This window comes from Cynocephalus volans, chromosome 3 (assembly GCF_027409185.1).
Source record: "Cynocephalus volans isolate mCynVol1 chromosome 3, mCynVol1.pri, whole genome shotgun sequence".
In the NCBI taxonomy this organism is placed as follows: domain Eukaryota; kingdom Metazoa; phylum Chordata; class Mammalia; order Dermoptera; family Cynocephalidae; genus Cynocephalus; species Cynocephalus volans.
In genome coordinates, this window is record NC_084462.1 from 28,285,602 (window position 1) to 28,310,193 (window position 24,592).

At 54.8% G+C, this 24,592-nt stretch overlaps 1 protein-coding gene across 2 annotated transcripts in view; it reads left to right on the forward strand.

The window, feature by feature from the left end:
- CLIP2 (CAP-Gly domain containing linker protein 2) overlaps positions 1 to 24,592 on the forward strand; it is a 78,469-nt gene that overhangs the window by 10,710 nt on the left and 43,167 nt on the right. For both annotated transcript variants that reach the window (XM_063089499.1, XM_063089500.1), the window contains exons 2-3: positions 5,044 to 5,234; positions 19,086 to 19,642. In XM_063089499.1, the coding sequence (XP_062945569.1) occupies positions 5,111 to 5,234; positions 19,086 to 19,642 (681 nt within the window). In that variant the 5' untranslated portion in view covers positions 5,044 to 5,110. The remainder of the gene's footprint in view (positions 1 to 5,043; positions 5,235 to 19,085; positions 19,643 to 24,592) is intronic.

Consider the following 24,592-nt stretch of genomic DNA (forward strand, 5'->3'; position numbering starts at 1 on the left):
ACCAGGCCCTGCATGCAGTCACACACAGCTCAGGAGACAGGGGCACGAGCACCTTCACAGCCAGGACTGTGCGGATGGCCCTGGGAGAGCAGGCATCAGGGGGGTGTGGGCACAGCCCAGCCTCAGCCAGCAGCAGCGTCCCCACTGTAACAGTGCCCACCCCTCCCAGCAGGAGCACCCAGATGGGCCGTGGCCAGGCCTCAGCAGGCGCGTCTGCTCCGGTGCCCACCTCCCTCACCCTCAGGCAACACTGGCCAGACAGAGTGGGCTTTCCAGTGCATACTTGGCACTTTCCCCTCTTCTGTTGGGGCCGCTGATGGACAGAGAGTCCCTGGGCCTCCTCCCACTGAAACCCCGGCCTGCCACCCCCAGGCAGCTGAAATGCACACCCTGCAGTGCAGCCAGGCTTGTCTTGTAAATGGCCATCAATGTCTGTTGGGAGTGCTGCCTGCCTCCTCTGGGCCCTGGGCCCCAGAGGCCACGATGGAGGCGGGGGCGTCAGCAGTCCCATGAGGCAGCAAAATGTGTACCCCATTTCACAGGTGACAAAACCGAGGCTGTGGCAGGGCCACATGTTGCAGGTCTGGGGCTTGGACCTCTGGCTGCACAGGACTTAACTCCACCCCTTCCCCGCCTCCCGCAGAGGCCAGTTCATCTCCATGGCCCAGCTTTTTCCAAGAAACCCCCTCTTTTCCTCTGTACCACAGGCACAGCTGAGTCACAGAAGGGTGGCTGGCCTCCCCCTCTTCCTGTTCACCCTGGTTCCGGGCGCTCCTTGGGTGCAGGGGGGCTGCTCCCCCGCCGGCTCCCCTTCTCTGCGCCCTCAGCAGGGGTGGCTGGGGCTGACTGAATGCTGCCTTGGTTCTCCTCTCCTGCCAGCTCTCTGGTCTCTTTGTCAATGTGGCAAGCGGGCACTGTCCCCAGAGGCTAGGGTCTCACAACTGTTATTCCAGGGCTGAGCTGGGCAGTGCAGGGAGTTAGTGAAAGGCCAGGTGGGGATGCGATTCCAGCACGGCTGCTCAGCAGTGTGTGACCTTGAGTCTCCTAATTTCCCTGAGCTTCAGATGTTCCCCCTTTCAGATGGCCATGGTGTCCTCAAGGGCTTGTGACGACTGACAAGGCCACATTCGTGCAAAGTCTAGCAGATGACAGGTTTTTCCTACTGGAGTCTGCTAGGATCACTGGGGTCTGGGAGGTCAGCAGGGCACCATGGGAGCCTTCCCTGGAGGGAGCGTCTCTGGGGATCTCTGGCCTTGAAGGCCTTTGTCCTCTGGGCCACCACAGGAGTGCTCTCACATGGAGTTTCCGGATCACAGGCTCAGTGCCAGCCACCATGCTAGGGCTGGATTCTCAGAAAATAGAGATGGAGGCCCTGCCTGAGGTTACCTATGGGCTCCCAGGAGGCAAGACGAAGATAGACAAGAACATTGTACTCTCTCCTCCTTGGCTTAGCATGTGATCCTGTGGTCTCTATGGGCAAAAGGGCCTGGGAGACTTCCTGGAGGAGGCGGCACTGGGCAGGGTGTTCAGTAGGTGAAGTGAAGCAGGTGGGAGAAAAGGCACAAGCAGCATCTGGGAGGTGGGAAAGCACTAGGTGTGTGGTGAGGACATCTGGGGTCATTGTCAGCAAGGCTAGTTGGGGAGCTAGTGCCAGGGAGACGGTTATCATGCCTGGTCCCTGCCTCACAGGGCACACTGGCCAGTGGGCATGGGCTGTGTGAAAGGCAGTGACGTCTGACACCACCTGGGCTGATCACCAAGAACCACTCCATCCTGAGTGCTGGGCCCTGAGGAGGTCAGGAGGGCCTAGGCCTCTCCTCACAACAGACAGCTGCCATTCACTCATTCAGCAATGATCCGTGAGTACCTGTGTGCATCAGGCATCCTTGTCAGGACTAAGGAGACCCCAGTAAACAAGTAGACCCTAGACCCCGTCCTCGTGCAGTAGAGAAAAGCAAAAGCAGAGTAGGGGGTGGGGAGAACCAGGTAGGAATTGCAATCTTAGAAGGGCTATGTGAGTGGATAGTGAAGGAGGTGAGCAGCAAGCTTGAGATATTTGAGGGAAAAGCATTCCAGGCATGTGCAAAGGCCCTGAGGCTGCAGGGTGCTTAATATGATCTGGGAGTGGCCACAGGCTGGTGTATCTAGAGTGGAGGGTCAGGGAGGGTCATAGTGGTAGAGGGAAGAGAAGAGAGATGAGGAGAACCTTGAAGACTGTTGCACTAACTTTGGTGGGGACCCTTTAAAGATTTTATTTTTTATATAATTTTTTAAAAATTGAGGTTTAATTTACATACCATAAAATTCACCCATTTTAAGTGTACAGTTTGATGACTTTCAGTATAAATGTACAGTCATGCAGCCATCGCCACAGTCCAGTTTTAAAACATTTTTACCACCTAGAAAGTTCTCTTGTGTCCATTTGCACTCAGTCCCTTCTCCCATGTTCAGGCAGCCACTGATCTGTCTATAGTTCTGAAATTTCATATGAAATGGAATCATGTAATATGTGGTCTTTTGTGTCTGGTTTCTTCCACTCAGTGTAATGATTTTGAGGTCCATCCATGCTGTGGCCTGTACCAGTAGTTCTTCATTATTGCCAAGCAGTATTCTGCTATGTAGATTACCACTTTTGTTTATACTTGCACCCATTGATGGACTTGCTGCTTTTTGGCTTTTATGAATAAAGCTGCTGTGAATGTTTACAGATCTTCGTATCATATGCTTTTACTTCTCTTGAGTGGTTGGGTCGTATGGTAGGTGGACATTTAACCTTTTTTTTTTTTTTTTTTTTTAAAAAAAAGATAACCGGTAAGTGGATCTTAACCCTTGACTCGGCGTTGTCAGCACCGTGCTCACCCAGTGAGCTAACCGGCCATCCCTATATGGGATCCGAACCCGTGGCCTTGGTGTTATCAGCACCACACTCTCCCGAGTGAGCCACGGGCTGGCCCCGACATTTAACCTTTTGAGAATCTGCCCGGCTGTTTTCCAGAGTGGTTGTACTGTTTTCATTTCCACTGACAACGAGTGTTCCAGTTGCTCTATATCCTCATCAGCCTGTGATATGGTCAGTTTTTGTCATTTTTAGACATTCCAATCTGTGTGAATTGTCATCATGTTTCTCATCATGCTTTAGATCTGCAATGTCCTCATAACTAATGATGTTAGTCATTTTTCTGTGTGCTTATTGGCCGTCTATGTCTTCTTTGGTGAAATGTGTATTCAAATCTTTTGCTCATTTTTTTATTGGGTTGTTTGTCTTCTATTTAGTGAGTTGTAAGAGTTCTTTGTATGTTCTGAATACCATCCTTTATTAGAGGTGTGATTTGCAGCTGTTTTCTCTGTGGGAGGGTTTCAGGCAGAGAGAGGGACACAGAGGAGGAGACGGGACGGGGTCCTTGCACCTTGCTTCAGTCCTAGCAACACACTCTCCTCTGCCTCACGTGCACAGGGTTTCAGGATTTCCTGGATCAGAGGGTCCCCTGGCTAAGCCACTGCAGCAGGAGGTCCATTTGGTCACCCAAAGGGGGGACATTCTCTGTTACCAGCGACCCCCCTCACTCACCCTTGTTTGCTCAGTCAGTTCCCCTCAGGCTCGGCTTAACCAGTCTCATAGAGAGAGATGTGCAGAGCCCACCATCCAGTTCCGTAGTGAACTGGCCACCCAGAGGGCCAGTTCCAGGAGCAAGGGAGTAGCCTCACACCCAAACTTGACCAAGTGACTCCTGGCCCCCAGAATTCCTGGGGTACCGGAGAGTTGGAATGTTGGATTTGGCAGGCTCTGGGGGCCAAGCCTGGGCTGACGGGCACACCTGATACTACCATTGGCTCACCTGGGTGTGTCGCCTGGGCATGTTGGCACCAGTGCCATGTGCCTTGGGGAAGCTCATTTTTCTCTGCTCCTAGAGCTGATGGCCCCGCTGGTCCTTCCCAAACCGTGCCAGGACAGGTGATATAGCATTGCTGACTCATCTTCCTGGCCAGAGGGCCTTTCTGAGGATACTATGCACATTCCTGCCATGAGCATTGTGGGTTGGCTTTTCTGTCAGTCAGAACCCTTGGTTGCACATGACAGCGCCCCTCAAATAGGTTTAAGCAACAAAAACAAAAAAAGAGTGAGAGAGAGAAAGAGCAAACAGTGCATGTGTTTTGGGGGGAGTTGTGGGCTGATATAAGTGCAGAGCTCAAGCTATTAGCTTCAGGCTCAGCTGGATCCAGGCCCTCCAGACCCAGGGATCCAGCTCTGTTTCTCTGCATTGGCAGATGTCCCTGGCGTGCTCTCCCATGTGGTAACCAAGATGGCCCCCTGTAAGTGGTATGTGCCGCCCCTTCTCTGTGTTGTCCTAAAGGCACAAAGCTGTCATGGTGGAAAGGCAGGCGGGGGCCCAGCAAGTCTTTCTCAGTGTGGGATTGAGGGAGGGACCCCACGTGGGTGAGGGAGGGGAGTGAATGAGGGTCAGCTTCTCTGTGTGTTTGTCCTCATACCTGGGCTGGAGCGGGCAGGGGCTGGGATGGTGAGCCCAAGGGCCAGAATGTGGCCTGTGTGGCAAGGGGGTCCATGAGCTGATCCATCAAGGCAAGTTTTGCCTTGTCCAGCCCCTCAGGAGGGATGAAGTTGCTGGCTAGTCCTCCAGGGTCAGTGGGCCACTGGAAAGTGACCTACGGGGTTGCCTGTGCGTGTCAGAAACCGCACCAGCCCATGCTCTGTGGTGAGAGCCACGTTCAACCTATCGATGGCAGTGTTGACCCTGGCATGGGGCTGCTGGGGTTAACGCAGCCCTCACTGCAGACCCCCAGGCCAATTCGCTCCTGATTCCAGAGAGAGCACGCCACCTGGCCATGCCGTGTAACCTGGGCCCGCTGCTCTGTGCTTCAGCTCCCTATCTAGAAAGTGAGGGTGATGATAGTCCCTGCCTCACAGGATAAGGAGGTGTTGGAGTCCTGTAAAGATACTGTGTCAGCACCGGCATGCATTGAGGATCTAGCCAAAGTTCTGGTGTCTGGGGACATTATGATGTGACTTCTGTTCTCTGCCCGCAGGTGAGTGAGGATGGTGGGAAGGACGTGACCTGTACTGATCCTTGTCCACCCACCCAGTGGCACAGCCATGCAGAAGCCCAGCGGCCTGAAGCCCCCCGGCCGTGGGGGGAAGCACTCCAGCCCCGTGGGCCGGACGTCCACTGGCTCAGCCTCAGCCTCTGCAGTGGCCACAGCCACTGGCTCTAAAGAAGGTGCGTGGGCCGAAGGTGGTGGGGCGAGAGGGCTGTGTGGGGGGTGCGGTTTGCTGGAGGAGCCCCAGGAACATGGGCCACCTTAACCAGCCTGGAAGCCAGGGGTTCACTGGAAGTTCTTCCTAGTGTCTGGCTGTGATCCCTTTGCAAATTAACTGTTGAACAGGCTCCAAAGCATGCTTGGTGTGCATTGCCCCTTTTCATGCTCTCCCGACTCAGGGAGGGGTCCCCACTGTTGGCCACACTTAGAGATGAGGAAGTAGAGGTCCAGAGAGGCCAGCGCCTCGCCTGAGGTCACTTGGCCAGTAGAACACAGCCAGAATTCAATGCCAGCCGCCCCCAGCCTCTCCACCCCCATTCATTCTTTTCCAGGGCCTGAGGTTGTCTTAATGGATCTGGCCCCCTCTTCCCAACAGCCTTATGTGCTACACAGACCCCTGCCCTGGGGGGCAGAGGGCACCTCACAGGAGGCACCAGCCCTGAGGGCAAATAGCTAGAGGGTAGTTATTATTTATTTGCTTTTTCTGATGATAAAGATAAGCCAGCTACTGTGGAATATTTGGAAAGTTTGATGCAGGGGTAAAATTGTGCATATCCCATACTGGAGGCAGCTTTTCTTATTTTCTGTATATCCTTCTACTTTCTTGCCTATTTGCAATCATGCTGCATATACAACCTGAAAACCTGCTTTTTAGCTGGCCGGTTATCTCAGTTGGTTAGAGCGTGGTGTTGATAACATCAGGGTCAAGGGTTCAGATCCACTTACTGCCTGGCTGCCAAAAAAAGAGAAAAAGAATACCTTTTTTTTGCCTTTTAATTAATGTGTTCCAGTGCATTTTTCATGTCACTACAAACTTCACACGCCCATCATTTTTACTGGCTATGAAATATTCTCTTCATTCAACAAGTGTAAGTGAAGGACCTGCTTTGTTGACACAGTCCTCTCCTGGAGCTCACTCTGGACAAAATCTGCTGTGGTCCTGGCCCTCATGGGGCTCCCAATCTGGGGGGAACGCTGAGTGTGATGAGATTCCATGATGGGGGCCTGATTGGGTCTGGGACGTCATCAGAGGCTTCTCTGGGGAGGGGACTCAGGAGCAAAGGTCCAGAGGGGGACAGTTGACTTAGTGAAGAGGGGAGGGTGTTCCAGGCAGAGGCAGATGCGGGCGGCGGGGTGGGGTGGGGGTAGCTCGGGATTGTGCGGGGAATTTCATTTTCATCCTAATAAGTGGGGAGCTGCTGGGGGGTTTTAAACTGAGAGGAGTATGGTAGAAGGAATTAGAAATGTTTTCTTACCCATTCTCTTTAGTTGGAAATTGTGATTGTTTCTTATTTTTCACTTTGATAAATAATGCTGTGATGAACATCTTTGGGCACAAATCCTTGCTTTGATTACACTCCTGCCAGCAGGGTAGGCCACTGCTCATGCCATCTGATTGGCACGAAAGCTTGGAGAGACCAAAGACAGCCAGAGGCCAGACTGGACAATCTGGGCCCTGGGTAGGGGTCAAGGAAAGTTGGAGCCAAAGGTAGGGCAGTTGGCAGACCTACACAGGCAGCCCTGCCAAGCACAGCCTCATTTGAAGGCCCAGGCTCCCCTACCAAGGTGGCCAATCCTCCTGTACTCGTGGGAGGCATTCCAACAATGAGAAGAAGCCAGGCAAGAGAAAATGGGGCGGGGGTGGGGCATCGCAGGTGATGCAAAGGCCCTGAGGCAGGACTGAATTTGGTGTGTTAAGAAAGAGAAAGAAGACAAGTCTGGGCAGAGGGGAGTGTGAGTGTGCTGAGAGCTGTTGTTGCGGGACATTAGCAGAGGAGGGTCCTTACTCATGTCCCTTGTGCTGGCGTGTGGAGAGCGGGTTGTGGGGGTTAGAATGGCAGCAGGGGGACCCATGAGGAGGCATGTGGTCATCTGGGCGAGGGTGTCTGTGATCACTGCTGGGCTGTGGGAGGCCAAGGGGCTCCTGAGTGGGTTATCAGGGAAGACTTCCTGGAAGAAGCCTGAATGAGCTTGGCCTTGAGGATAGGGGTTGTAAGTGTGAAGAGGAGGAGGAGGAAGGACCTGCAGGCAGTGGGGGAAGAGCATGGACAGAAGCACCAGGTGGCTGAGCTTGGTCCAGTGGGGGCGGGGTTGTGTAGCCAGTGGCTGGAGAAGGGCACCAGCCAGGCCTGACCCTGAGGTTGGGGCATGACCTTCAGTGAGAAAGCCCTGTGGCACCTTTTGGGTTCTTTCCTCATTGCTCCCTGCCTGATCAAGAGAGGCCCAGATTCTGGCTCTCATCTAGTTCTGCCCCCTCTGACCCCTACCCTCTGACCCCTACCCCTGCTGTGTGACCCTGGGAGAGTTACTTAACCTCTCTGAGCCACAAATGGGATAACATCTCCCTGATAGATCAAGTGAGTTAATGCATGTGATGTACCCGCAGGTACAAAACTCATTAAAGATTCGTTTCTTTTCCTTTCACCCATCCGTACTCTCACTACAAAAAAATTTGAAGATGATAACAGAAGAGATGTCCGTTACCCCTTAACCACTTAACCTGATCACAAGCTTCCCTGTGATATGTTTCCTTCTGGTCTTATTGCTTAGGTTGTTGTTTTAAACAGTTTAATCCTGGGTTGTACCCAGTTTGCATCTCACCTTTCACGTTTTATTGTGTTCCATGGGAAGCGTCTCCCTGTGCTGCCACAGCACTGTCAGCAGGGCTGTTCTGGAGAGAGGAGGCCTCGCTCCCTCCGTGAGTGCCCTCCCCGCCATTGATTGGGGAGCCACACCCCTGTGCCTGGCATTGGGGACAATGGCCACAAAAGGCTGCAGCTGGGCCTGGTGCCCTCCCTCCCACTCTGGCACCCACTACTGCCTTTGCAGGTTAGAGCCAGACACCCAGGCCGGTGGGGGGGTGGCGAGCCTGGTGCAGTTGGCCGAGGCTGCAAAACCCAGTTAGAGGGAAGGGAGAATTCTATCACCCAGGGCTGCTTTTGTTCCTGCTGCAGATGGAAGCATCAGGGGGAATCGTCCCCCTACTCCTGTTGGCCTTTTGGGTTCCCTCACCTACCCATGGAACGGGCCATCTGCTCTCTGATGTGCTGGGTTGCCCGGCCCTCCCCATCAGAGGCTGGGACCATGTGTGAAGGGCATCAGGGCACCTCAAGATGGTCTGGTGGTGATTGGGGGGAAGGGGGTATCAGCTGGAGGCTGTTCTGGGACTCAGGACAGTGGCTGCATCCCAAAGCATGAGCTCAGCCCTGGGCAGAGGATCTGGCCAGGGGACAGGGCCTGGACTGATGCCCTCGCCTCCTGCCTTGTGACGATGGGGGATCTCTGTCAGTCCCCAGTGCTGTGACACACAGGGAGCAGCAGGGACAAGGGGGACTTTGAGGGAGTCTCTCACACCAGGAAGTGGCCCAGGGCTGGAAGGGAGAGGTGGTCAGAGCAGGAGCAGGAGTGGTAGGCTGGCCTGGGGCCACCTGCAGACAAAGGCCTGGCTGGAGCAGCGTGCTTGAGGCAGCCCAGCCCAGCAGATGGAGCATGCTGGAGGCCACTGCAGATTGGGTGTCAGGGAAGGCCTTTATTAGGCAGCATCATTGGTGTGAAGAGCTGAGTGGCCAGCAGGAGCCAACCCAGCTGCGGTGAGGGAGCATCCAGGCAGAGGGAACAGTGGTCACAGTGGCCCTGAGGCTTGGGGAATCTGAGGACTGCAAAGCCAGCTAGAGTGGGCAGGGGAGTGTAGTGAATGGACAAGGGCGGGAGCAGGGCCCGATAGGGAGTGGGGGGTGTGGCTCCGCAGCCTGGGCTTTTGCTGTGTGTGTTGGGCCTGAGGTAGGAGAAGGGCTTCAGGCCTTCAGGCTGGCAGCCCGGGGTGTGGCCCTCCCTTTGGGTGGGGAACAGCCTGTGGTGGTCAGGCAGGATCTGACACTGCCCTGCTTCCTGGGAGAGAAGGGACTCAGGCAGGGTGTGAATAACAGGCCCAGTCCTTCCCCCCGGGTCTGGTTCCGAGCTCAGGTGGGAGCAGGCCAGGCCTTGCTGTGGATGAGGTGTCCCTCCTGGTCCCCAAAAGAAGGGCTGGGCCATAGTGACCTGTCTGAGGACTTGTGGGGTTGCTGAGTGAAGAGGGGCAGGCCACATTCCACTGTCGAGCTCCCTCTGCCCCTGTCCCTTGGTAAGGGCAGGCAGGTCCTTGAAGGGCCCCTCTCATCCCTCGCACTGTGATCCACCCCTTGAGATGTCCCATTTGAGACGGATGGCACTTGACACACACCGTGTCACAAGCAGGCTCTGCAGCAGGCGTCTATCACACTCCTGTCACATTAACAACTCAGGGAGGTAGCTATTCCATTTTCAAGATGAGACAACTGAGGCTTGTAGCTCTCAGCCGCGTTGCCGAGAGTTAAGGGCCAGGGCTGGAGCTGAGGCTTACACTGGGCTGGGTCGAAAGCGGTCTCAGTCACTGGCATCCGCTGCCCCCTACTAGGGGGACCCCAGACCAGTCTCAGCTCTGCACACTCAGCTCACCTGGGCAGGTGGGCAGGGGAGGAGGAGCTGTCTGTTCCGTTAGGTTGGTCACAACTGTCCCCAAACATTCAGACAACCTTGCCTCATGCTGTGGGCCTAGGAGGTTGAGGACGAGTGAGTGTGGGAGTTCCCCCTCAGACAGGGAGCTGGGCCACTTGGGGCAGGGTTCATCTCCTGAATGTTGCCCCCACCGAGGGCTTGCACAGGGCTGAGCCCAGAGTGGTTCAATTCTGGTTCACTGAGCTTGGGTGCCTTTGCACCCAGTGGGGCCCACAGGTACAGCAGCTGACCCCTAACCCCACAACTCCCCCCTGAGCCTCCCTGGACCTGGGAGGGCAGCTGGGGTCATCCCCATCCTAAGTGACTTGTCCCAGATGCTGCACAAACCTGGGCAGGAGAGGAATCCTTGCGGCCCTTGCTTCCGTCAGTAAGCCCTGGCCCCAGGCTGTGTTCATCCCTTCAAGGTCAAGTTCTCTAGCTCTTCTCCACTAACCACATCCTAAATTTTAATGGCGTCAGGACAGGGAAGCCAAGCCCAGCTCTTCTGTGGCTGGGTGGCGGGGGCAGGGCTGCCTCTTAAAGCTCCTGACGTTGTCCGGCATCGATTTGGGGTGCGGGACCTGGCTGCCAGCGCCTGCCTGCCCGGTGGCCTGGCTGCTCGGGGATTCTCTATGGGGAGCTGGCTCTGTTCTTTCCAGGGTAAGTGAGCCCCCTCTGTTGCTCTGCCCTGGGTTCCCCAGCTGAGTCTGCCGGGGGGGTGGGGTGGTGGTGTCGGTTATACTGATTTGGGAGTAGGGGAAATGGATGGATGGGGGCTTCTGAGTTCCGTGTGGCTCAGGAAAGATGCTGAGCAGTCTTTGGAACTTGGGCCACCCAGTGTGGGCTGGTGGAAGGTCCCTACTTAAGGGGTGGATGGTGCAGAGGCAGCGTAGCTGGGGGGATGCCCAGCCTGTGGTGGCTGTGGGGGATGGGTGAGCTTCAGGGGCCCTGCCTCGGTCAGGTGGGCTCAGAGCGGTGCACTTCCCCTCCCTGGAGGCCATATTGACAGGCTCTGTCAGAGGGACTGACTAGAGGGTGGATTGGGAAGGGGGGCTCCCTGCAGGAAAGCTGGCTACCTCGAGTGATGCTGTGGAGACCCCATCCCTTCCTTCATGACCTCTGCCTTTGAGCACCTTGTAGGCAGAGGAGGGGGCTTAGGACAGAAAGCTGTTTGGGGTTTGTGGGGCATTTATGCATGTTCCTTTGGGCCCCCAGGGAGGAGAAGTCAGGCGTGTGACCAGTCTGCATTTCAGCCCAGACCCAGGGCTCCAGGGGATGGAGAGGGTAGTCGGTGTGGAGCCACATCCCAGGGCTAGTGTTCTAGGTGGGGCACGGACTCATCCCCCAGCAGCCTGGGAGGGAGGATGAGCCCATCGTGTCAGGAGGGAGGGAGATGCAAGCAGGCTGCTCGGGATGGCTGCTGGATGAGGGTGTTGGAGCAGGCTGAGTTTCTTTAGGTGATACCCAGAGAAGGCTGTACTTAAGGCAGGGCGACCACACTTTGCCTGGGACAATGCTAGTTTGTGCTGTGGCCTTGGCATTGTGCTAGACCAAGAGCACCTTTCACTCTCAAAGCCGTCTGGGTTTGAACAATGAATCACGTGGTCACCTTATTTACAGCCCCTCCTCGGTGGTCGCAGGGCTCATTCGCACATTAAAGGCTCTGAAAAGTTCTGCAGGAAAGTACCCTCAACTTTGTTTAAGCTTCTCAAGCTTATTTGAACTTGGAAGTTAAATTTGTTTTCTTTTTCTTTTTTGGTGGCTGGCGGATACAGGGATTGTACCCCGGACCTTGTTGTTATCGGCACCATACTCTAATATTCTGTGGAATTGTGTTCTGTGGAACATGTAGGGAGGTGACCATCTCCTCAAGGGACCAGGTCCCAGCATAGGACAGTCTTCCCTCCGAGGCCATCAGGGCAGAGAGCTGAGTTCATCACACTCCCCAGTTCATGGTATGTGGTCACTGTGGGTCCCTGCAAGGCTCCTCTTGGTTTTTCCTAATTGATTCCTTTTTTCTTGTTCCCTATTCCCAGTCCCCCCACCCCCACCCTGCTAGGGATCCGTGCCTGTGTGCTGCATGATGTGGGGACACTTTTGAACTCTGCTGTCTCCCCAAGCATCACATCATAAACATTTTCCCATGTAACCTGGGAAAAATTCTTTCTGAAGCGTGCTTAATAATCTGAATGACTTAACCATAATCTATGTAACTGCTCCCCTGCTTGGGGGTGCTTAGATTCAGGTTTTTATTTTTGTGAAAGACGAGATAGTGAGTCAGTCTTTTTCTTTTTGAATTATTGCCTTGGGAAATGGGCCAAACATGACATTTCTTTTGTTTTATTTTTCCTTTTAAAAAGTAGTATATTTCTTCTCTATTACATTTTATTCCCTCGATTACTTTTATTACATGGGCTCATCATAAAAGTCGAAGGTTAACATAAAAAGCGATCCCTATTTCAAGAGTTAAAATAAGTTGAGGGGAGTGATGACGGGATTGGGTTTGCTGTTCTGATGGCCATGTAGGAGGGGCTGAATTGGAGAGGCAGAGACTGGAGGCTGGGTCACCTTCCTGGAAGCTGCCTTGCAGGCAGGGCGTGACACTTTGGGGGGGGGCGGCTCTGAGACCCTAGAGGGAGGCGTGGAGGCGTGGAGGCATGGAGGCATGGATTTAGGAGTTATTTCTTCTAAAGAAATAAAACTGGGGCTGGCTGTTTCATTCACTAGGTAGAGTATGTTGCTGATAACACCAAGGTGAAGGTTTCAGATCCCCATGCTGGCCAGTTGCCAAAAAAATAAAAATAAGTAAATAAATAATTAAAACCTATAGATCTTGGTGAGTAAGTGGATTGAAAGGAAGGGTGAGGGAAAGAGCTGCGAGGGTTTGCGGCCTGAGTGTGCGGGTGGGTGGTGGGGCCTCCTGAGATGGGGAGGTCGGAGGAGGAGCTTTTGGAGGGGGTGAGGAAGGGAGTCACTTTGCTCTGGGAACACCCAGGGTGAGGTAGCGCTGGATGGGCAGGTCTGGTGGCTGGGGATGTGACCTGGACTGGAGAGAGTGATTGGGGACCATCTTCATTCTGCATCTCCCGTATCATCTGCATCTTCTACATGGAGAACTTATTCATCTTAAAGAAGAAATGTGGCAGCCTAGACAGTAGTTAAAGCTGCAGGAGTGGGTTAGATTATGGGGGGCACAGGGTAGATCGGGGTTCCCCAGCTACATGTGCCGGCCTCCTGCCCCCTCCCTGCGTTGGAGACAGGTCAGGGACCTGGTGCTTCTCTGTCTCTCTTCCTGTCTCTTGTTCATGGGGTCTGTAGAGGATTTAGGTGGGTTTCAGATGGGTGTTGGCGTGATGGGACCAGCGGTGTGCTGGAGCTGTCCCAGGCTGCTCACAAGAACCAGTTGTGAACATGTCAGGAATTTTGCAAGCCAGGTGTTAAACATAGCCATTATTTTAAAAATCAGATTGTATGAATTTACAGTTAAACGAATATTAAAAACATAGGTGATTAAATATTCAAAACCCATGGTTTCTAGTAGTATTTACTACTGATACGTCTACTGTTTTACTACTGGTAGAATAATACTATTTACTACTAGTAAGATTTTATAGTATCAGTGTTCATGAGGTTATTTACTCTTTGGTGGGAATACTATGTAATTTCTTCCCATCTTCGTGCTCAGTGACGTCATGCTGGCAGCTTGAAATTGGCCATGGTGGGAGAATTTACACCACAGAAACTGGCAGATGTTACAAATCAGAGTTCTGTTGTTTTTTCCCTCCCACAGAGCTAGTTGTTAAGCCCTTACCTGCACACCACTGGCCCCACACATGGGTAGAGAGAGGAGTGGACAGAGATGGAGGACCACCAGGGGGCAGGGGTGGGGGAGGCAGAGAGGCCCTGGTCCTGCCACCGTGGAGCAGGGAGCCTCGATAGGAGAGCCGTCACCACTGCAGTGGTGGGGAGGAGGCTGTGGTGTCCTCAGCATGGGCGGTGTCCACAGTGGCAAGGGTCAGGAGCGGAGGTCAGAGAGGGTCTAGGAAGCAGATTCCCATCAGTGGACGGAGCCGCTTCCTTCTAGGTGCCTCCTGATGGAACAGTCCCCACTGCGAGAAGAGCAAGGGACCAAGTGATATCTAAATATGGTACCATGTGTGCTTTTTTTAAGTACACAGTATATATATATATTATATATCTACTATATATATAATATATCTATTATATATATAACATATCTATTATATATATCTGTATCTCTATCTACCTATCTATCTATCTATCTGTCTGTCTATCTATCTATCTATCTATGTATATATGCATGCACATGCGCAGAACGAAGCCTGGAAGAGCGTACTCCAAGATGCTAACCATGGCTGTGTTTGTATGATGCTGCTTTACTTTTCTAAAAATCGATAACCTGTGCCTTATAATTTTTCTGCAATGGACATGAAGGATCTGTGAATAAACATTTAATCAGAAGGAGAAAAGCTTGTTGTTGGACTCCAAAGTCCAGTCTTCAATCCCTGTGCTGGCCAGCCACCAAAAAAAAAAAAAAAAAAGGCTCATTGTTGGGAAGGAGAGCGGTGAGTGGTGGTGGTGAAGGGGCTGCAGTGGGGGAAGCTGTTGTTTGGTGGGGGGCAGTCCCAGAGGAGAAGAAGAGGGATGGGTTCACATCTAATGAGGGGATTCTTAGCTTTCCTCCAGAAATGCTAGGGAAACAGGTAGGACCAGGGAGGTGCCCAGGTGGAAGGAAGACCAGGTGAACAGAAGCCTCCTGGAATGAGCAGCGGGAAGGACTCCTGGGAGCCTGTCCTGGACAGGGGCACCCTTCAGATCAGGCTGAGTGCCTGTGCCCTGCAGAGTGCCGGAGACAGACACCACCCTCCTGAGCTTGCATTTATGTCAGGGAGGCAGACGTAGATGGCGAAAGATAGAAATCTCTGGAAGAATAAAGCAGAGTAAGGAGGCAGCGGTGAGGGGAGTGTGCCGAGTCTGAGATAAAGCAGTCAGGGAAGGCTTCTCTGAGGAGGTGGGGGAGTGCTTAGCTGTGTGAGTCTCTGGGGCAAGAGCTTCTGGGAGGCACCCCCAGCCCCATTGGAGGCTGAGCCTTCCCTCTCTGACCCTGGCCCCTTCCTGAGTTATGCATGTGGCATGGGAAGCTAAATCAAAGCTGCCTGTCCTGTTTGCTCCACCCCCAGCCCCGTCTCCTTGCTGGGCCCTCCTTTGGCCACACTTGTCCACAGTGTCTGATGTAGGGTCTGGCACCTAGTGCATGCTTGGTGAATGGGGTCCCTGCTGGCTGAGATTTGGCATGTATGGAAAAAGTCTGTCCCCACTTCCCTGGGCAGGGTGGAGGGGAGAACGTGTTCTGGTCTGGGCATCTGCATCTGCCCTCCAACCGCTATGGGACCAGGCCACCAGCTGTTGCCACTCTGCACCATGTCCTTTAACCCTTTTCATCAAAGTTGTGCTTTGAAGTTGAAACCCGCAGTACATTCCATTGTGCCTTTTGTCTGGGCTAGAATCGCTGTCTAGGGAAGGGATAAACTGCTCGTGTCTGTGTCTGCGGCTGGGCTGGGAGTCAGTCAGCAGGGTCCTCTGCTTCCATGGGGGTTTGCTGAGCCACTGCAGCTCTGAGCAGCATGGGGGAAGCTGAGGAAGGTGAGGCCCAGGCCTTGCCCTCACAGAGCTTCCAGACAGCCTGTGAGGGTGGGCGCTAAGGGAGCCAGCCCATCAGTCAGATCTCCATAGCTCTGCAGGACACACACCTCCCCTGGGAGAAGAGGTGGGACACACAGAATGTGAGTGCCCAGCAGGACCCTAGCTATTTCCGACCTAGCCCTTTGTTGTCTTGTGGGGAAACTGAGGCATGGATTTGTGAAGGGGCTTGGCCAGGCCTAGCTAGTGTGTTGCTAATGACTCCCCTGGGGTTTTCCTGTGCTTTCCTGGCCTCAGGCATCTGAAAACTTCCCAGTGTGAGTGGGGAATTTGGGGAGGATCTTGTCCCTGTGAGGCTGGGGCAGCTGAGGGCACCTCTACACAGAAGAAAAATAAAGCAGAGCAACTATGGGGGTTGCCACGGGCTTGTGACCTGGATTTCAGCAGCTGTTGAAACAGCTGGTCCCTGGGCCTGTGTCTCCTGGAAGGGATGGGGGTCAGGGAGAGGAGATTACCTGAGGGTCTGCATGGTCTGGGACAGCTGGAGAAGAGGACAGCTGAGCAGGCAGCTTCTTGCCAAGAATAGCCATGCTGGGTCCCCCTCAATGTAAGAACCCTTCTCTGTGCTCTAAGCAAAGAGGACAGGTAGAGACAGGCTGTCACCTGGCATCACAGAACCCCTCTGCCCAGGAGAGTGCTCTAGAAAGGGGGATGAGAAGGGAGCTAGCATCTGCCAAGGACTGCGTAGTCAAGGGGGAGGGCTCCAGCCGACCGGGTGACCTTGGGCACGTGTCCTAACCTCTGTTTCCTAATCTACGAGGTAAAAATATAATGTATAAAAAGTGCCTCGTTTGTTGGGGGCATGCAGTCGGCAGTTCATAAACGGCAACTGCTATTTTAATAATAACACTAACACTTGTTGACAGTGACAGGACACACAGGCTCCTTGGGCATTGTTATGAGGGGCTGGAGGATGTGGCACTGTCATCTAATTTGTAGCTTCCTCCCTCTGCAGCTCCTTTTCTTTTTTTTTTTGTCTTTTTCGTGACCGGTACTCAGCCAGTGAGTGCACCGGCCATTCCTATACAGGATCCGAACCCGCGGCGGGAGCGTCGCTGCGCTCCCAGCGCCGCACTCTCCCGAGTACGCCATGGGATCAGCCCTGCAGCTCCTTTTCTGACTAGCTTTTCCTAAGGAAGGGGCCATCTGACCTGGTGAGAGGGGGTGTGTGTGTGTGTGTGTGCGTGCGTGCGTGCGTGTGTGTGTGTGTGTGTGTGAGAGAGAGAGAGAGAGAGAGAGAGAGAGCTGGCTGCTTACCCTCGGGGTTTAACAACTGCAGGACTCCTCCACTTCGTAGGGGTGTGTGTGTGTGTGTGTGAGTGTGTGAGAGAGCTGGCTGCTTACCCTCGGGGTTTAACAACTGCAGGACTCCTCCACTTCCCTCGTTTTACTGAGGGGTAGAGCGACTGCCCACGGTCACCAGAACCTGCCTGGAAGTCCTTCTTCCAACTCCTGAGCCTTCTGTGTTTTTAAATTTTTTTGAACCCTGCAGCGTGAGCACACATCATTCTCATCAAAATAACAGTAATAGCATTTTTTGTTCACTAGTACGGGCCGGGTACTGTCCCAAGTACTTTATGTCTGTGTTCTCAGAACAACCCTAGGACAGAGGTACAGAAGAGGAAACTGAGGCTTCGAGGCATTAAGTAACCTGCAGCCTGGAGCAGGAGCAGCTGGGGTCCAGCTCAGGTCTGTTGGCTCCAGAGCCTGCTTCAGCAGCTGCCGAGGCCTCTGCCTCCTGGGATCTCAGTGGTGGAGGAGAAGATCCTCGGGTGTCTGCAGCCCAGGGTCCCACCAAAGGTTCTTCTCAAAATAGGAGACAGAAGGGGACATCCTTATGCAGGAAAGGGTAAAAGCTGAGTTTGTTCTCTGATTGTAGGGAGATGTAGGGTTTGGTGAGATTCTGGGAAATGAGTCCCTTCAGAGGAGTCCGGGATTTGGGGTGATTGTAGTGTGGGGCTTGGCATGGCAGGTGCTTGGTACACATGAATCAAAGTGCCCTGAACCAAGAGCCAGAGGCCTTGACCAGAGCATGGCTCTGCTGCCCACCATCTGGGAGCCCAGGTATATCACCTGGCATCTCTGAGCCTCGGATTCTTCATCTGTAAAATGGGTACAGATAAGGATCAGATGAGCTACTGTATGTCAGGCTCTTAGCACAGAGCATCAATATAAGGGTGTGATTTCTGTGCTGTTAATGAAGTCCAGGAGCCCAGCTGACAAGCGGGAGGTAGCCTTCCCTTCAGTCAGGGCCTCCAAGCTGGCTGCCCAGGCCCTGGTGGCCACACGCTTCCCACCGCAGCTGTCAGTGCCCCCAGAGGGAGAACCTCATGCTGGCCACCCTGAGGCTCTGTCCTTGCGAGTTGGCTTCCAGCCCTGGAGAGCAGCAGTTTGATGGGGCCCTTGAGGGGGCATCTGGCCAGGCTTGTGGCCCGGGGGCTGCTCCTGGGAGCCGCTGCCCTGCAGCTTCTCCACTGGCTGCCTGTGGAAAGGGCCAGAAACAGGCAGCTCTGAGGGGGGCATGCATCACCATCAGAGTTTCACGGGCCCATCAGCTCCTGGGGCAGAGGATTCTCTGCCTGACGCTTGGTCTGGCAGGAAGGGGGCCAGCCTCAAGGCTGAGGTGCAGGTGGGCAGGCAGCCCAGGACAGGGAATGAATGGGGCAGAGGGGCAAACAGACGGCACAGGAGACCCAGTGTGATGGGGCCCAGGACCCTTGTGGTTCAGCGAGTTGGGAGGGACCAGACACTGAGCCACAGTGGCTCAAGCCCTGCTTTGTTGTTTCCTGAGTGACCTTGAACGAGCTGCTTCCTGTCCTTCCACATCTGTAGCTCCTGGAGCCCAGGCCTGGGAGGCAGGCCTCCTCCCTGGGTTTGAGTCCTGTTACTGCTGTGTGGTCTTGGGCAAGGCTCTTGCCTCTCTGAGCCTCAGGGTCATTCTCCCTATTAGGAGGGGATGGATCAGGAGACCCTAAGGCCAGTTCAGGCCAGAAAGCACAGAATTCAGTCCCGGGAGGGAGGAAGAGGGTTTCCTGGCTCCTTCCTTGCCCCAAGATGCCTCTGGCTGTGTCTGTTTCTGCTGTCAAGGAACAGGTCGGGAATCTTTTGTGGGGCCTAGAGCTGTCTGGGGAAGAGGATGGTGGTCACAGAGACCACTCGCACAACATCTGGGTCCCACATAGAGGCCGTGATCTTGGGTGAACAGCTGAGGGCCTGAGCCCACTGGAGTGAAGAGGTGGTAACTTGTAATCCTTGAGAATGGGTTTATCCCTGGCCCTGGATCTTGAGTGACCATGGGTGGCTGGAAAGCTGTTGCTTCTGAGGAATCACTTTCCTGAGCTTTTAGTCCTTAGAGCCTTCCAGAATGGCTGGAAGAGTAGGGAGACACCCGGGGATGCCTGAGGCCCAAGAGGAATGAGACCTGCCCAGGGCCACTCTCCCAGCCATGTCTGCTTCAGTTTTCCCATCAGTGGACCGGCACTGGCACCTCCCAGCTTAGGCTCTGGGCTCCTGGGGCAGCCACTGGGGGTGCAGCTCCCACACTAATCGTGACTGTGGCCTCTCTCTCTGCTCCACAGGCTCCCCCCTGCACAAGCAGGCGTCGGTCCCCTCCTCTACTGCAGCTGCCACTGCTGCCCCTGAGAAGCCAGGCTTGAAGGCAGCTGAAGTGGGCGATGACTTCCTGGGGGACTTCGTGGTGGGCGAGCGGGTGTGGGTGAACGGCGTGAAGCCGGGCGTGGTACAGTATCTGGGTGAGACGCAGTTCGCACCAGGCCAATGGGCGGGCGTGGTGCTGGACGAGCCGGTGGGCAAGAACGACGGTGCGGTGGGTGGCGTGCGCTACTTCGAGTGCCCGGCACTGCAGGGCATCTTCACGCGGCCCTCCAAGCTCAGCCGCCAGCCCACGGCCGAGGGCTCGGGCAGCGACGCTCACTCAGTGGAGTCGCTGACCGCCCAGAACCTGTCACTACACTCGGGCACGGCCACGCCGCCGCTGACCAGCCGTGTCATCCCACTGCGGGAGAGTGTCCTCAACAGCGCTGTCAAGACAGGCAATGAGTCTGGCTCCAACCTCTCCGACAGCGGCTCCGTGAAGCGGGGCGACAAGGACCTGCGCCTGGGAGACCGCGTGCTGGTGAGTGCCACAGCACTGGGCTTGGGGCCTGGACTCCCTTCCCTCCACCACCACACCCCACATGGCAAGCTGGACCTGGGGGCTGGGCTGGGAGGGGGCTTGATGAGGGCTTGGACAGGGTCTGGGCTGGAGCACGTGCTCCTCATCAGAACCACACAGAGTAACAAGGGAGATAGGTAAAGTGAACTCTGGAGGCTGTTGCTGTGTGACCCTGGGCAAGTGTCTTAACCTTTCTGGGCCTCAGTCTTCCCTCCTATAAAAAGAGAATTTTAATAGCACCTCACTCATAGGTCGAAATGTGTTAATATGTGTTATGCATTTAGACAATGCCTGATACTTAGTAAGTGTCCTAAAATGTTGGCTATTGTTGATTGTATCCATTGATCCAGCCCACTAATGTGGATGTGTTAGGCATGTACTGGAAAAGGCTGGGAACTGGAGCTCTCAAGACCCCTGGCCCAGGGTCAGGTGGTACAGACACCTAATCAGCTGTAACCTGAGTGATTGGTGTTATTGAGGCCAAGAGAACTGGGTCACTGGAGCTGAAGACTTTCTGCCAGGGCCCCTCTTTTTTCATGTTCCCAGCCATTGGGGCCAGGTTGGATAGGGCACAGTGACCCCCAAGTCCTTCTGAGTCTGGTCTCATCCTTCTGCAAACTGAACACAGTGGTGTTTCCTGAACACCTGCAATGGACTGGGCCTGCGCTGGGGGTGCCCAGATGGCCAGGACAGAGTCATGTTCTGCCATGCCAAACCTCATGGCTGAGGTGGTCATGTACTGATGCTCCCCTCCAAGAACCACAGTGTTGGGAAGGGGAGACACAGCACACAGGAAGTCCCCGGAGGTATGTGGTGGGCCTGGGGTGTGAGCAGACAATGGGAGGCAGTCAGTCAGGGGAGGCAGAGGTCCCTGTGTCCAAGCAGTGAGGCTTCCTGGGGGAGAGTGGGGGAATTGCCTCCCCAAGGGGGAGAGCACATGCCTGGAACTCCAGGGCTGAGTGGGCAAGAGTGGGAGGAGTCTGGGGTCCCAGAGCAGGGATTCCAAAGAGTATTGCTGCCTGGGATCCTCCTTCCTTGCTCTGAGAGCCCTGGTGCTCTGAGAGCTTGTCATGGAGGCCTGGCCTAGTAGGGGGCTGCCCTGAGGAATGGTGTTAGGGCTGAGCCTGGGAAACGGCCTGGCATTGACTGGTGATGTGGGGCAGGAGCATCAGGCTGGACAGAAACCTGTGGCTGGCGAGACCAGAGGAACTGAGAGAAGAGCAGAGAGGCCAGGTGAGTAGTGAGGGCAGTCGGTGCAGGATTATACCCAAGAGGCTGCCTGGTGACCTGACCCCATAGGGCCAGGGTCCCAGGGGCTGATGCTTTGCTTTAAGAGCAGAGGGAACTGCGGAAGACCCTGTGCAGCAGTGTGAGTAGATTCACATTTTAGTGCCTCATGCTTGCTGCTTGGATCCAAGGAGGCAAGAGTGGAGCAGGGAGGTGTCAGGAGGCCACGATGACAGCGCTCAGGAAGGAGGCTGGGCTCGTGGTCCCTGCGTCTTCCTGTCCAGGGGGCTTGTTTCAAGGCTGTCACACTGCCCTTCTTACTGTGGCTCCCAGGGAAGCCAACCCCAGCCTATAGAACCCAGACACATGGCTTAGAGAGACACCAAGCTGTCCTTTAGGATGTCTGGGGGTCTCAGGGCACCCGCTGGCCATGGCCACTGCAGGCAAATCAGGCCCTGGACTGTGCCTGTCTCTGCTACTCCCAAGTTGTGTGACACTGGGTGGGTCACGTACTAAGCCTCACCCTCATCCATTCATTCACCATGGGTCCATTCAGCAAGGTGGTCGCAACACAGCGCGCTTGTGATGCTTTTGCTGGGTGCATTAAGAGAATGACTACTCGGTCCACCAAAGGCTATGGCTGTGCAAGTCCTGGCTAGTGCCTGGGAGTGGGTCCTGCCACCGCTTTGGGCTGGGAAGTAGAGGCTCTGGGGGTGACTGGCCAGCCCTGGTAGGCCCGTGGGTTGGGGAGCGGGGAGATTTGACCCCAGTTTTATCCTTCCTGGAGCTCCCCTTGCACCTGCTCCCCCTCCAGGGAGTGGGAACTTCTGTGCATCTCTGTCTCAGGGTGTCCATTGCCCAGGAGCTTAGCATGTGGGGGAGGGGCACTCAAGCTGGCATGGGGTGGGCAGTGCCACTGCTCTAGAAGTGTTTGCCAGGCCTTGCCCGTCAGCAGTGCTGGCAGCAGTGAGGGGTTCGGGCTTCCCAGCCCGCTGGTGGGCTGCATCCTACAGTTGCAACACTGCTTCCTTAGGGTGTCCCCACACTGGGCACTGTGCCCCGCACTTTCTGGGCCTTGTCTCTTTGGGTCCTCCCTACCGCCTTACGAGGTGGGTGTTGTCCCCCCATGTTACACACGAGGAGCCTGGGCTCAGCCCGAAAACAGCCTGCCCTGGGTCACACAGCAAGGAATTTATTCACTCGTCAGCTGTGACTGCCCTTGAAACGGGCGATGCTTGGATTCCGGGTGGAGCAGAACAGAAGAGTCTGAATGAGGGATTTGTCTGCACTGCAAGGCTGGATCCCGCAGGCCCCACCGCCAAGATTGGGCTGGCTCGGCTGACCTTTATTGCTTCTCCCATGTGCCTGCCATACACACCCTCTGACACACCACCTTCTGGCCCTTTAAAAAATTATATTCCCCCCGCCAATAAAGGAAGAGGAAATTTTTTTAAAAATTATATCCTAGACACAGGTGAATGTGGAGGCCTGAACTCAGATAATTTGAGGGTGGGGCAACCTTTAGGAAAAATGATACCAAAAAACATTGCCACAAATTTGACAGATCAGAGGATCCGGCAAGCGCATTGCTAGGGCCCCTCCCAGGGGCTCAGAAGAGACCATCTGGAGCTCCCTTAGCTTCGCCAGCCGTAGCCTTGCTTTTGACTTGGGTCAAAGACATGCGTAGTATGGTAGATGGGTCCACCTTCGCTGATCTGCAAAGACACCTCTGGGTCCCGGCTTCATCTGGGTCTCAAAACTATCCTGTGGGTTCCATGCATTAGCTGGATGATCATGGGCAAGTTATGTGGCCTCTCTGTGCCTCAGTTTCTTCATCTGTAAAGCGGGGATACCAGTTCACCTGCCACATGTGGAGAGCGTCTGGAAGGTGTGTGCTGCAGCGGTTTGTGTTTGCCTTGTATCCTTGGCCTCATTGCTTTACCGTGAGCTGAGTCCTGTGCCAGGAACATCACATGCAGATTCCCGTTGCCTCTTCCCAGCAGTCCCCAGGGGCCCTGGTCCCGGAGGCACCTCTGGGATGTTGGGAAGGAGACCTGGAAACCATAGGGAAAAAACAGCTCACCTTCCTGGCATAGTTTTACTTAAATATTGAGAGTTTTGTCACATGCCTGCCTGAGCAAACTTGGCAGAAGTTGGGGGTTGGTGTTTGAGGTGCAGCTTGGAGCCAGCTGCTCTGGGTGGCACTCACTTATTATTCTCACGGTCCTGGCAGAGCAGGTGCTGTTCGTTATTCCGTTTCACAGACTGAGGCCCTAGACTCAGACCTGAATTCCCCACAGCACTTAGAGTGGAAGAGGCTGAGCTGGGGTCCAAAAGCCTTCATCCTGCCCCCCACCCTCCCTAACACATACACAGATAACCTTTCTGGCCAAGGCCTGAAATTCCTCCAGCAGTGCTTGCTCTGCCCCATTTTCTCTTCAAATCCCCCTCCGCCCCACACCCCTTAGCTCTTGAAAAGCTTAGCCTGGGTGCTTTTGGAGTGTCTTGCTCTGGATGAGCACCCAAGTGCCCTGGGTGCACAGTTAGGTGAGGTGACTTGTCCAGGGCCACACAGTCTTTCAGAACACACTTGGCAGAGCTGAGACAGGACCCAGACCCGGTGGCACCAGCCTGGTGGGGCCCTGGCACCCCAGGCCCCCTCTCCATTTTCTTCTGCCTGGGGAGGCCCACACCCGCTTCGGTCCTGGGCACCCTCCAGGCCCAGGAAGCACATGGGGGCACTTGGCTGCTTGGCCACAGAGGTATGGCTGCCAGGAAGGGCATGAGGTCAGGCAAGGGGGCTCTCGGCAGCAGAGGCAGACCTGAGGGGGCTCCGCAGCAGGGGCAAGGCCTTCCTCGAAATGGGATCTGAGTGGAGCATCTCCATGTAGGTGAAGTCTCTGTCCCTTTGAGTACTGGCCACAGAAATATCCTAAGGAAAGTGGACCACGAGACCTTTCCAGAACATCGCTGTGTTGCTGGTGCCCTCTCCTAGCACATCCACAAAGCTGGCAGTAGATGCCATCTCAGGCTTGTGGATAGCTCAGAGCACAGCAGCCCACCAGGCAGTCTGGCTGGCCCGTCCCCCTTACAGGCTTAGCATGTTCTCTGCAGGGCTGTGGCCCTTGGCAGCTGGGCTGGGTAGGTGTGGGAATACGTCCTGAGAGAATGGAAATGAGGTTTTCTCTCTCTGACAGTGCCTGGGGCCACTTTCGTACCCCTCTGCTGAGGCCAGAACCCAGCAGGGCCATGTTGGGAAGGGGCAGCAAAGTGGTGGGAAGATGGGCTTGGAGCTGTACAGCTCAGCTCTACCCCTTACAGCAGTGTGACCCTGGGCAGGGTACTGAGCCTCAGTTTCTCCACCTTTAAAATGGGGCTACTATTCCCACTTTGCAGGACTGTGAGAGTCTAATAAGGAAGACTGCTGGAATGTAGAAGGCCCTCAGGAAATGCTGGTTTCCTTCTCTTTCTCTGGGTCTCATTTCTTTACGCTGGAGTCTTCACAGCTGAGGGGCACATGACATGATGCCCCACATGAGGCTGGGCTGTTGCTGGGGGGTGGGGCAGAAGAGAAGGGAGGGGGTGGAGAGGAGGAGGCCCGGCCCCATCCAGCCCACCTGGGTACCCCGTCTTCATCTTCAGGTGCTGCTGTTGGGGGACAGAGGTGGGGGGCCAGGGGACTAG